Source organism: Leptodactylus fuscus, chromosome 11, assembly GCF_031893055.1.
Source record: "Leptodactylus fuscus isolate aLepFus1 chromosome 11, aLepFus1.hap2, whole genome shotgun sequence".
Taxonomy (NCBI): domain Eukaryota; kingdom Metazoa; phylum Chordata; class Amphibia; order Anura; family Leptodactylidae; genus Leptodactylus; species Leptodactylus fuscus.
In genome coordinates, this window is record NC_134275.1 from 64531677 (window position 1) to 64543876 (window position 12200).

General features: G+C 43.6%; 2 protein-coding genes across 2 annotated transcripts; one reads left to right on the top strand and one right to left on the bottom strand.

Annotated features, from left to right (window-relative positions):
• Positions 1-1072: 1072 nt before the first annotated feature.
• On the bottom strand, positions 1073-3447 carry BLOC1S3 (biogenesis of lysosomal organelles complex 1 subunit 3). Its single transcript, XM_075260405.1, has 2 exons — positions 3363-3447; positions 1073-2916 (listed from the first exon to the last, which is right to left on the bottom strand). Exon 2 carries the CDS (start codon positions 2895-2897, stop codon positions 2343-2345), a length of 555 nt encoding a protein of 184 aa, XP_075116506.1. The 5' UTR covers positions 2898-2916; positions 3363-3447; the 3' UTR covers positions 1073-2342.
• Positions 3448-3547: 100 nt separating this feature from the next.
• TRAPPC6A (trafficking protein particle complex subunit 6A) lies at positions 3548-10824 on the top strand. Its single transcript, XM_075260627.1, has 6 exons — positions 3548-3838; positions 6733-6800; positions 7800-7917; positions 8249-8332; positions 8428-8521; positions 9487-10824. Exons 1-6 carry the CDS (start codon positions 3746-3748, stop codon positions 9516-9518), a joined length of 489 nt encoding a protein of 162 aa, XP_075116728.1. The 5' UTR covers positions 3548-3745; the 3' UTR covers positions 9519-10824.
• Positions 10825-12200: the final 1376 nt, after the last annotated feature.

Below are 12200 nucleotides of genomic sequence, written 5' to 3' on the forward strand. Positions count from 1 at the left end.
AGAAGTATCAGCGCATACTATATACTATATATTCCCATTCCTTTTGTAGCCATTCTTGGTTTTGGTTAAAAAAACAAAACAAAAAAAAAACAACACAGCAAAATCTTTAACAAAAAAAAGCAGATTTTCTGCAAAGTGGGGCCTTAGCCTAAAGGAGTATACAAATTGGCTGTCATTCAGGAGGAAGAAAGCTGCCCCTCAATGGCCCACTGTGTGATAGCTAGCCCAGTCCAGTATTCCAGTGCTTAAAGGTATCCTATCATTTAAACTCAATTTTTTCTGCCTATCACGTAGGAATAGTCTTAAGAAAGACTATTCTTCTCCTAACTTTAGATATCTTCTCTGCGCCGCCATTCCGTAGAAATCCCGGTTTTCGCTGGTATGCAAATGAGTTCTCTTGCAGCACTGGGGGCGGCCCCAGCACTCAAACAGTACTGGGGGCGTCACCAATGCTGCAAGAGAACTCTCCAGCGCCACCTCCATCTTCTTCAGGAATAGGTCTTCTTCTCGTCTTCTTCCAGCAGTGGCTTCAAACTTCTAGGCCTCAGGTCTAGGGCAAAGCCAACTGGGCATGCCCGCCGGCCCCAAGAAAATGGCCGCTTACACAGTATTGTGTATATGCTCACTTGGCTTTGCCCTAGAAGTTTGAAGCCACTGCCGGAAAAAGACATCTAAAGGTAGGAGAAGAATAGCCTTTCTTAAGGCTATTCCTACATGATAGGCAGAAAAAATTGAGTTTAAATGATAGGATCCTTTTACAATCATCACAGAGATGTAAGAGATGCCTCTATGGAACTATGGAAATGTAATACATTGGTTCGAGGTGAATACCGTCAGAAAGTATGGACCCATCTTCTGAACCTTACTGTCCTACTGACACCAGAAACATGAACTTAATAAAATATAATGTAACAGAAATCAGATCATTGACTGAGGTTTCACCATTCTGTAACCTGTGCCTTTGCAGATGGGCAATGCCAAGGACCATCACCAGCGCTGGGGCCAAGTGGAAATAACTAAAACCAAATTAGGCAAAAATATAAAAGCCAAAACAAGAGAGATAAAGCTTTATTGTCAAGAAGAGGCAAACACATAAAACAGCAGTGATAAGACACTTAGAGTAACACAAGATGTGCCTAAGACCTTATCACGGAGAAGAAAAATGTCCTGTAAGGATTATGTCCATCTTTATATACTTACATACAGTGAGCTTGGGAACACCTAAAAACCCTCTAAAGTGCTGCAGTTATATTTTCTGTGAAGGTCCATGTAGGAGAAGACTCTGCACACCCGATATCCTAAAACATGTCGTCTTCCTACTTGACTGGCTCTAGTAACCTACAGTAATATCATGTCAATGCAGGCAAGACTGTTGGGTGGTTATTGAGCACCATAATATCTCATATATCCAACTGGTGGATTCCTGTTCACCCAACAGATTCCTAACAAGGACAGTCATAGACACTTTGTTGTAAGCGAAGTCCATTTAAGATGCCTAATGCCTATGGAAAAATGTCACCAGAATCCAGGACCCCAATCTCTAATCTATCTAGCTACTTGGCTGGGTTGATATGCTCGGTTCCGGTGACAGATTCCCTTCGAGAAATTGGTCAATACCAGGCCATACAGATGTGGCAGTCATTGTGCCAGTTTCATATATGGCAAATTATGAAATAGCTGCTTTTTATATAAATTGAACAAACAACAGACCAATATGTAGGTCACCATATCAATGTTATCCAATATAAAGGCATTAGAGTTGAGCGAGTACTGTTCGGATCAGCCAATCCGAACAGCACGCACGCATTGAAATGAATGGAAGCACCTGGTGCTTCTGGTTTGACGGCAGCCGGCCGCTTAACCCGCCGCGTGCCGGCTGCGTGCATTGATTTCAATGCGTGCGTGCTGTTCCGATCGGCTGATCCGAACAGTACTCGCTCAACTCTAAAAGGCATCGTCTTATAGAGCAGGAGGGGCTGAGTATCATTGTGTATCATTGCGGTATCACTGAGTATCATTGTGTGTATCATTGTGTGTATATATCATTGTGTGGGAGGATTTGGTATGAGGTTTATTCACACATCAGTTGCAGATCAACTACGTAGTACAGATAAATCCATGTTCTGGCTCTGGTTACAAACACTCATGTGCAAATATGGCCTAAGCAGTCATTTAGTGATTGAACTTCTGTCTCTTCTGTGTATTGGAGTCCAATGGGAGGTTTTACTCAATGCCGCAGCCAGTGTTGTGTATTCAGTCACTGAGTAGTACTGCCCACTGGACTACTACTGCTCTAAGCACAAGGGTATGATAGTGGAGATCCGATACATGTGGCTTCTTATTTAGATCCTTATATCGGGAAGTAAGTTACAGCTTGTTATGATATCGATCTTCTCAGACACTCCTTTCAAGTCCTCCAGAGCTAGTCGGATGTGGTGGGACGCATTAATAATTCCATTCTGAGAGTTGCTGAGTTGACTGGTCAGTGTCCGGATCTCATTGGTAGTTGTATGGTAGACTTGACGGACAGTGTTGTTGACATCGTGATAAAGACGAGCATTGCTCTCCAAGAGTTTTTGCTGTAGCAATGTGCTGTAGCGTCCTGGTTGCTGTATATTGACTATAGGCTTTTCTTCAAAACCAACCGGAGAACTTTCTCCTTCATTCCTGATGACCACTAGTGGAGGAAGATCCTTCTCCAAACTCTTAGGAGGAGTCTTATTTTTCTTATCTCCTTCATCATCCTCTTCATCTGTCTCAGAGGCTTCTCCTTGGATTTTTATGCCACATGTACCAGAGAATGACCTGGTTGGGACAGACGTCACGTACATCTCTTCTTCATCGTCGGTCTCTGAAGCTTCTCCCTTTACGATGGTTTGGAATTCACGAGAAGACATTTCTAGATGATCTCACCAGCTGAGAACGAAAAAGACAAGGATCATTAATACATTATAGCTTTCCAAGCACAAAAAAATGAAGTAGTTCTCGCTCCATGGAGCTCAGGGGAGATATAACGGTCAGATTTAGGCTATTTCTTATTGCTTCTGAAAAACACAAGCACCCCTTTAAGGGCCATTATGTAAGATTACATGTCATGTGTATGGCCAGAGAAGTTTTCTCCAAGCAATCACAACAAAAGACACCATACTGGAGAGATATAGTTGTCAGACAACCATGCTAACTTCTGTCAGGGGATACAGTTCAAGGTGTGCAGCCTACAGAATGCTGGGAGTTGTAGTTCACCATAATTGGAGGGTTATAGGCCACTGTATAAGAATAAACAAAGATAATGCAGAGCAAGCAATCAATGCAAAGCAAGAAGGACATCTTAAGATGGGGTCTAAGGAGAAGAACATCCTCACCTCCCAGATCCTGATCACTGGCTGCACCAAGATACACACAGGAAGTAAAGCCTGGTCAGGGAAGAAAGCAGCAGTTTAGTCAGGTGATATGTCATATTACCGGAAGTGGGGCAAGAACACGCGAGCGTTTCATAGGACGGAAGTGGGGCATGATACGACTTAAGGCGCCGGAAGTGGGGCAACAGGTGATGTTGACGTTACACAGAGCCGGAAGAAGAGAATTATTGTGACTACTCCGCCCGGTGGTGATCGCAGTGATCGGACAGGTTCTATGAAGTGACCGCTCTCTGCCATATGTCACAGTCATGGTAATGTCAGTACACAGGGTGATGAGATAAGAAGCTGGCCGATAGGAGGAGACATTAAGGAGGCAGTGACCTCGTATGAGGCTGGCCATGGCGGACGAGACCTTATTTGCACTGTTACATATGGAGATGATCTCTCATGCTCACAAGAGTGCTGGGCAGGACGATGAGGTAAGCAGTCACTAAAATCATGTATCCACCGTCAGACTGCTGAGTGTGACTCCTGTCCAGGATATAGCAGTGGATGCAGAATATGTGCCCCGACCTATAATACCTGCCATCTGAGCCATAATACATACCCCCTGAGCCATAATAAATGCCCCCTGATCCATAATGCGTACCCCCTGATCCATAATAAATGCCCCCTGATCCATAATATGTGCCCCCTGATCCATAATGCGTACCCCCTGATCCAGAATATGTGCCCCCTGATCTATAATACCTGCCCCCTGATCCATAATACCTGCCCCCTGATCTATAATACCTGCCTTCTGATCCATAATGCATACCCCCTGATCCATAATACGTGCCATCTGGTCCATAATACGTGCCCCCTGAGCCATAATAAATGCCCCCTGATTCATAATGCGTGCCCCCTGATCCAGAATACGTGCCCTCTGATCTATAATATGCGCCCTCTGATCCATAATACATACCCTCTGATCCATAATACGCGTCCTCTGATCCAGAATACATGCCCCCTGATCCAAACTACGTTCCCTTGATCCATAATACATGCCCCTGATCTATAATACGTGCCCCTGGTCTACAACACATGCCCCCAATCCATTATAAGTGCCCCCTAATCAATAATATGTGCCCCCGATCCATAACACATACCCCAATCCATTCATTTCATTGGGAGCACTGGAAATAGCTCTAGTGCAGTATTCAGCTGTCCCCAGCAGGGGCGCTTTTACCATGGTTCAAACAATACATGTGCACCAAGCCCTCTGGTAGTGGTCCCCTAAGCCAACTTAGATCAAGCGGGACAGTCCAGAATTTCGCTGTTCTGGGCAGCAGGTAGAGATTTCCACTCTTTGCATCCTATATCAATGGTAACTGAGGAGACGGGGAGAATTATATTGGGGCCGTGCTTTTATGGACACTTGTCCCATATCCACAGGACAGGGGATAAGTGTCCGATCACCGGGAGTCTGACTGCTGGATCCTCTAGTGATCAGGACCAAAAGTCACCTTAAGGACTCTTAGTAAATGGAGCGGGAGCCAGTGCACTCATGTCACCAGTGCTCTATTCAATTCTATAGTCCCAGCAGCCCCATAGAAGTTAATGGAGCGCCGGTTATGCTAACACACTAACACTCCATTTGCAAGGAGTCCTTAGGGGGACCAAATCACTGCCCCCGTTGAGTCCTTAGGGGGATTTTAGGACTTTCCTATGGATAGGGGATAAATGTTCATGTTGATACTGCCCCTTTAAAGGGAATCAAATTGTGTTTTTGCGTGGGGGGGGACCCCTATTAGGAAAAGTTTGCACTGGGCCCACTGATGTATTAAAACAGCCCAGGTCATTAAAACATTTAGTGAAGATTACAGTTAAAAAAAAAACCAAACAGCCCATGTCCATAGTACTCTGCTAGAAATGAATGGAGCCAGGGCTTGTACTCTGCATCCAACCCCTACGTTCTGAACGACAGTAAAACACCCCCTTTTTTCAGGATTTGTGGAGGGTTTCTAATCGATCACCAATTTATTTCTTACTGATGAGTAATTTTTATGGTATAATAAATAAGTTGTAAGTAGAGATGAGTGAGTACTAATCGAAATTCCCGTTTTGAATAGCACGCACCCATAGGAATGAATGGACGCAGCCGGCCGCTTCCATTCATTCCTATGGGTGCGTGCTATTCGAAACGGCCGTTTCGAATAGTACTCGCTCATCTCTAGTTTTGGACTGACATGGCCGCTGTGTCAGCTCTGAGGTCTTGATAAGAAAGGTCGCTCTGCTTCTTTATTTCTGAAAAGTGGGACACAATCCCAAAAGAGGCAGCAATGAACAATTTTTCATGTTAATTCCAACATGGAAAGTCAGCATGAAAAACTCTGTGACTGTATCCTGAGAAAATCTGTCTGTATTAAAGGGAATGTCGGCTGTTTAGACCTGCTAATCTAGGTGGGTCCTGGGTGTCAGACTCTCATCACTCTGATATCGGTGACTTATACTCAGGATAGGTCATCAATGATTTTAGATCAGTAAACTCTTTTAAAGGGAACTTATCAGGACAATTTGGGACACTAAACTACCCACAGGTCCCTATGGACTGAGGGTTTAGTGTCCCAAATAATCCTGTTTTGCGCCTGCATTAAAAATAAAGACCTTTAACCTTACCCAGTGTCCGTACTCCTGGCACCTCTTCAGTGAACCAGAGGAGTACATCTCAAATTCAAGGTAAATGCGCCAGACCTGTGGGTGGCAAGGAGTTGACCAGTGACTGCTAGAAAACATGGCACCACTTCTCTCTGGAAAATTATAGCAATGGGAGGATTAAACCTGACCTGCCAATCCTTGTTTCCTTGCAGTCGGTTAGACAGACCTTATATACATCAGATTTATTGTGGATCCTTTAAAGTAGGGATAGGGAACCTTGGCCCTCCAGCTGGTGCAAAACTACAACTCCGAGCATGCACACTTGCTCTGCTGTTCTTGGACCTCCCATGGAAGTGAATGGAGCATGATGGGAGTTGTAGTTTCACAGCATCTGGAGAGCCAAAGTCCCCTACCCCTGCTTTAAAGGGGTTGGCCACTTTCATACCAATATGGACTGTAAATCACATCACCATGGTCAGAATTTTATCCTCTAGAAGTAACAGAATGAATGACAGCAAGCCGAAATCTAGAAAACCGTGAGGAATTGATACAGAAAGTATATTGTATATCTTTTTATTGTACATTTGTTTGTCAATATTGGTCTGAAAGTGGCCAACCCCTTTAAGTCTTCTGTAATAAATCCTCCAATGAAATCTGTTGTCCATTGCCAGGTTTATGTAGAAGGACTGTAATGTCTTATTTACTTATGGTACATAATAAAATCTTCTTTTCATAGGATCAGGGGAAACATATACGCATCTTAGAAGGCATGGGTTTCCGTGTGGGTCAAGGACTGGTTGAAAGGCAAGTATCTTAGTGCTGTTTTCTGTCTGAGTGTGTCTATTCATATGCCTTTGTGTATTACACACACACACACATACACTCACAGAGTTTTGGATAAACACTGTTCTTTGTTTGGGTGAAGTACATTGCAGTTGCCCCGCACAGGAGACATGCCAGGAGACTGCAGAGATTGTCACTTTAAACAGCTCTATCTGCAGAGCCCTGGGGCGAGAGCCACAATCTTAATATTGACGTCTTGGCTGTAAAACAAGACAAAGATCATGTCTGTAGCCAATCTAGTTATAGAGATATCACTGGTTAAAGTAAGCTGCATATACTCACAGCTTCACTTCAACCAGTGCGCAGGAGAACATGTGCAGCTGACAGTGGGCAGGAAGAGGGGACTGATTTCTTTTAGTTCTTTTGTCACTTCAGATCGCTCCGGTTGAGGGGCTGCCATTGACTTTTCTTTGTGATATCACCCACTCCCCATTATCAATCAGAAGCATACTTACATTTAACCTCTTATATGCTGCAGTCAATGCTGGCCGCAGCACCTAAGACGTCTTAAAGAGCACATCAAGATGTGCGGGTAACACAGATCCAATACGGTAACAGCTGGAACAGAACTTATTTCTATTGCTGCTTAGGGACTGAAGAGGATTCTAAGTATCTGATCTATAGGGGTGCTGACTATTGGGCAACCCACCGATCACAAGATTTAGAGGGTCTTTTTAAATGGTACAGCCAAAGATAACTAAGAGTCGTACATGGCATCTCCTTCACAGGACCGTAGAGATGAGCAGAGTGGTAACCGCTATTCCAATCACACAGGGGGTACTTCCTTCGGACCTGTTCTTATTCCCAGTGGTCCCATCAGTCAGACACTTATTCCATGTTCTGTGTATAGGGTGTAAGTCTTCTCTGCTGTCCATACCTTCAATAGGTTGGAGGTAAAAGCTTGTTTCAGTCTATACTGTAGCACAATGTGATCTCTCTATAACTCTTTCTTGCTCCTAGGCTGACAAGGGACAGTCCGTCTTTCAAGGATGACCTGGATATGGTAAAATTTATTTGCAAAGATTTTTGGACCATCATATTCAAGAAGCAGATTGATAATCTAAGAACAAACCATCAGGTATAATGGGAGTCAATGCTATTTATAGTGTAAGATGCTACAAGCTCTAACATGTGACCTTTGTGTAGATTATCGAATGCATTGCCATGCAGGACAATTATATCCATATGCAGCCACTAAATGCTAAAATGAAGGGGTCGCCTCCTGGATATCTCTCTGCACAGAGCCCCGACTGTACTGCAAAAAATCTGCGGCAGACAATGACTTGTGCCGTGCATTTTAGATTGGTGTTTTTTTTTTTTTTTATAGCAGTGTGAATTCCAAATCTGCAGCAAAATCCTCAACAAGTTTGCAGCAAAATGTATAAAGGTACTTGTGTTTCTTTCTGTAGGGTACGTATGTGTTACAAGACAACAAATTTCTGCTGCTAACTCAGATCTCCAGCGGCAAACAATACTTAGAGGAGGCACCAAAGGTATTGTGTATCAGTATCCAGCCGCCAGTTACGTATGCTGCCCATTGGGGTTCATTGCTTGTCACAGGCTCATTGTATAACCCACTGTCTTACAGTTTCTGGCTTATACCTGTGGACTCATTAAAGGGGCAATGTCAAATCTTGGAGTTAGTTGTAATGTGTCTGCTGAGGTTCCTGTGATGCCTACATGTAAGTTGTACTATGCTGTCTATTTTTTATCTTAAAGGGTTTCTCCAGTTTCAGACCACAGTTTTCTAGATCTCTGCTTGCTGGCATTCATGCTGCTTAATTCCATTGGATCAAAATTAGCCCATGGTCTTGTGATGTATAGTTATGTGATGTACAGTCCACGGTCATGTAATGTACAGTCATGTGATGTACAGTCCACGGTCATGTGATGTATAGACATGTGATGTACAGTCCACGGTCATGTGTTGTACAGTCATGTGATGTACAGTCCACGGTCATGTAATGTATAGACATGTGATGTACAGTCTACGATCTTGTGATGTACAGTCCACGGTCATGTGATGTATAGACATGTGATGTACAGTTCACGGTCATGTAATGTATAATTATGTGATGTACAGTCTACGATCTTGTGATGTACAGTCCACGGTCATGCGATGTATATAGGCATGTGATGTACAGTCCACGGTCATGTAATGTATAATTATGTGATGTACAGTCCACGGTCATGTGATGTATAGACATGTGATGTACAGTCCACGGTCATGTAATGTATAATTATGTGATGTACAGTCCACGGTCATGTGATGTATAGACGTGATGTACAGTCCACGGTCATGTGATGTACAGTCCACGGTCATGTAATGTATAATTATGTGATGTACAGTCTACGATCTTGTGATGTACAGTCCACGGTCATGCGATGTATATAGGCATGTGATGTACAGTCTACGGTCATGTGATGTACACACAGGTGCACAGCTCATTACCAGACAAATGTCTGATTACTGTGCTGTGACTAATGAGCTGTGTACCTGTGTGTCACGCGACCATGGACTGCATGTCACACCATCATGTGTATCCATCACAACCTAGTTGTTTGGTAGCTGTGTGAAGGATATAGCTTTTTGTGTGTAATACATTGCAAATGACGTCTTTTCCTCTATTTTTTTCTTTTTTTTTAGGTAAATTTCAAGTTGTTGTCTCCAAGAACTAGAGAAACAACACCCAGAATTCTTATTAAATTCAGGAACATAAAATATGGAAGAAACCAGCAAAATTAGCTATGCAACGCATTTCCGATATGCTGTTACAACGTGTAGCCTTTCCTTATCACTGACCACATGGCAGATCCTCTATTTGCACTTTTCTTACCCATTTTGTTTCATTAATCCACAGTAAATGTTCTTGTTGCCCAACCCCCAAATCTGTGGAATAATGTTGTTTCTACATGTACGCGTTGGCCTCTTCCTCACTGCCAAGTTATGTAATGAAAGCCGCTGCAGAGAATGCGCTGGCATATTGGTTCTTGAATATCTGTAGCCTTGTTTCATTATGGTACGCAACGTTTAAAACTGTGGTGTCTATTTAAGACTACAGCAGTACACTGTATAGTTCAGGGGGCCGAAATCTGTGAACTGTGGCTGTCAAGGCATGCTGGGAGTTGTAGTTTCACAACAGCTGGGGAACCGCAAGTTTAAATGGGTTTCCTGGGACTTAATATAGGTAATCAATATCAGATTAGTGGGGGTTTGATATCCAGCATCCCCGCCGATCAGCTGCTTGAGGAGACTGTAGTGTTCATGCAAGTGCTAGGGCCTTTTAACTACTTGGTAAATACAGTGCCATACATTGTATAGTGGCTGAATGTGGTATTGCAACTCAGCCCTAGGCTACATTCATACAACAGAGTTTCATCTGTGATACTCAGTCCATGTGTGAGCAGTATTTACGGGCCAGGAGAGCGACTCCTAGCGGTATAGTTATGTATCATGCTAGGAGTCCCTGCCTCCCAGTGACATGTCCTTACTATAATCGCTATGGGACAGTATGTTATTGGGAGGCAGGGACTGCTAGTATCAGAAATAACTATACTACTCTCCCAACATAGTGTTCAGGCCACTAAATATGGCTTCCCGAAGAAACTTGTTGAAGATAGCCTTATTCATTTTCATAGAGCTGAACTTTATCAGGCCACGTGACTGATGAATGAGACATCATATGGCCTATGAAGTGGTTGCTGCTTCAAATAGCTGATCGTGGAGGTGCTAGACCCCCACCAATCTGATACTGAGGACCTACTCTAAGGATAAGTAACAATAATTGAGTTCCGGAAAACCCTTTTACAGACCACTGGTATAGATGTTAGTGGTTTACTCAGTGCCCTTTCGTAGCCCACCACATACTACTGCACCTATGTACTTTAAACTGTGACTCTATATGTTAGATTTACGAGCCTGCACTGTTTTGTAAAGTGTCTTTCCGAATTCTTAATTTGCTAATAAAGTTTAATTTAATACAAACGTGTTGCGTACTATGTCAGAGATCTAGGCCACTTCTCACCACTTACACGGACTTTGTCTCCTTAAAGCTGTAGCCAAGAAAGTGAAAGTTGCCGAGAAGCCAACTAACTTTTACATAGGTAATATAGGGATTAGAGATGAGCGAGTACTGTTCGGATCAGCCGATCCGAACAGAACACTCGCATAGAAATGAATGGATGTAGCCGGCACGCGGGGGGTTAAGCAGCCAGCCGCCGTCAAAGCAGAAGTACCAGGTACTTCCATTCATTTCTATGGAGCGTGCTGTTCAGATCGGCTGATCCAAACAGTACTCACTCATCTCTAATAGGGATGTTTTATCCCTGCACCCAAGACTGACAACTTTTGGGTACGGGGGATATTGTCACTCCTTAGGGAGAGACCACCATATAGGTGTGTGGAGACTTAAGCCTTTAGCACTCCACTTTGCAAGGAACTATGGGAAGAATATGCAAATCCGCCTTCCATGATGTAATTAGGAAGACAGTTGCTGCCTCATTGTTGCAAACCAATATCCCAGCATCATTGCTAAACAAAGGCCTCTTGGAAGGTCGGGCATGAGGCTAAAGGGAGCAGCCATTATTGGGTTTTTTCACTGGAATCCTGTCTTAAGACAGGCTTGCACATTCCAGTGAGCGCCCTCTATTGGTTTGCAACAATGAGGCAGCAACTGTCTTCCTAATTACATCATGGAAGGCGGATTTGCATATTCTTCCCATAACTTTTGGGTAGTGTATTTTGAGCAACATCCGCTTCTTTAAATTAGGACATGTCTGAATTTTGGTAGGATTGTTCCAGAATATTCAGGAGCGTCTCGGATGAGCTGGCAGACCTCCTGGGCCCGATATGTACCAGTCACCCCAAAAATGCATTTGAATTTGCATGGCGGTCACAAAATAGGTCGCCCACTCAGGAGCGGCCATATCCTTGGGGTTTTACACAGCAGAGACTGGGCTGCAATGCCCAGGTATCTGATCACTATGATATAACCACTCTCATATTGTAGTCAGACATCTGGGTGGTCACTTTCTATTCTATGCTCGGTGACAGATCAGCCCTATTATGGGGAGATTGGGGTACCGCTCTGTTAACATGGCAGCTGGACCTACTATAGTAATATTACCATTGGGGCCTGCCTGCCTGACAGGCTTCAGTAGTTACATAGAGGTATTGCAGTTTTTGGTACAAGCAACCCAAGTCCGCAGGTTCATGCCTTCTAGGAGGACGTGCATTGAAAAAAAAAAAAAAAAAAACGTAAAAAAAAATGAAAGCGAAAGTTTGGTCTCCAAAAAAATGGCCGTCTTACACTCATGCGGGCCGCAGAGCACCGTCACGTGACTTTCTCAACCAATCGACAA

Bases quoted from the DNA above. Each gene is read 5' to 3' on its own strand.
- BLOC1S3 (XM_075260405.1), bottom strand. From the start codon at position 2,897: ATGTCTTCTCGTGAATTCCAAACCATCGTAAAGGGAGAAGCTTCAGAG.
- TRAPPC6A (XM_075260627.1), top strand. From the start codon at position 3,746: ATGAGGCTGGCCATGGCGGACGAGACCTTATTTGCACTGTTACATATG. The intron at 7,918-8,248 runs GTATAATGGGAG...TTCTTTCTGTAG, and splicing joins ATCTAAGAACAAACCATCAG to GGTACGTATGTGTTACAAGA. The intron at 8,522-9,486 runs GTAAGTTGTACT...CTTTTTTTTTAG, and splicing joins GGTTCCTGTGATGCCTACAT to GTAAATTTCAAGTTGTTGTC.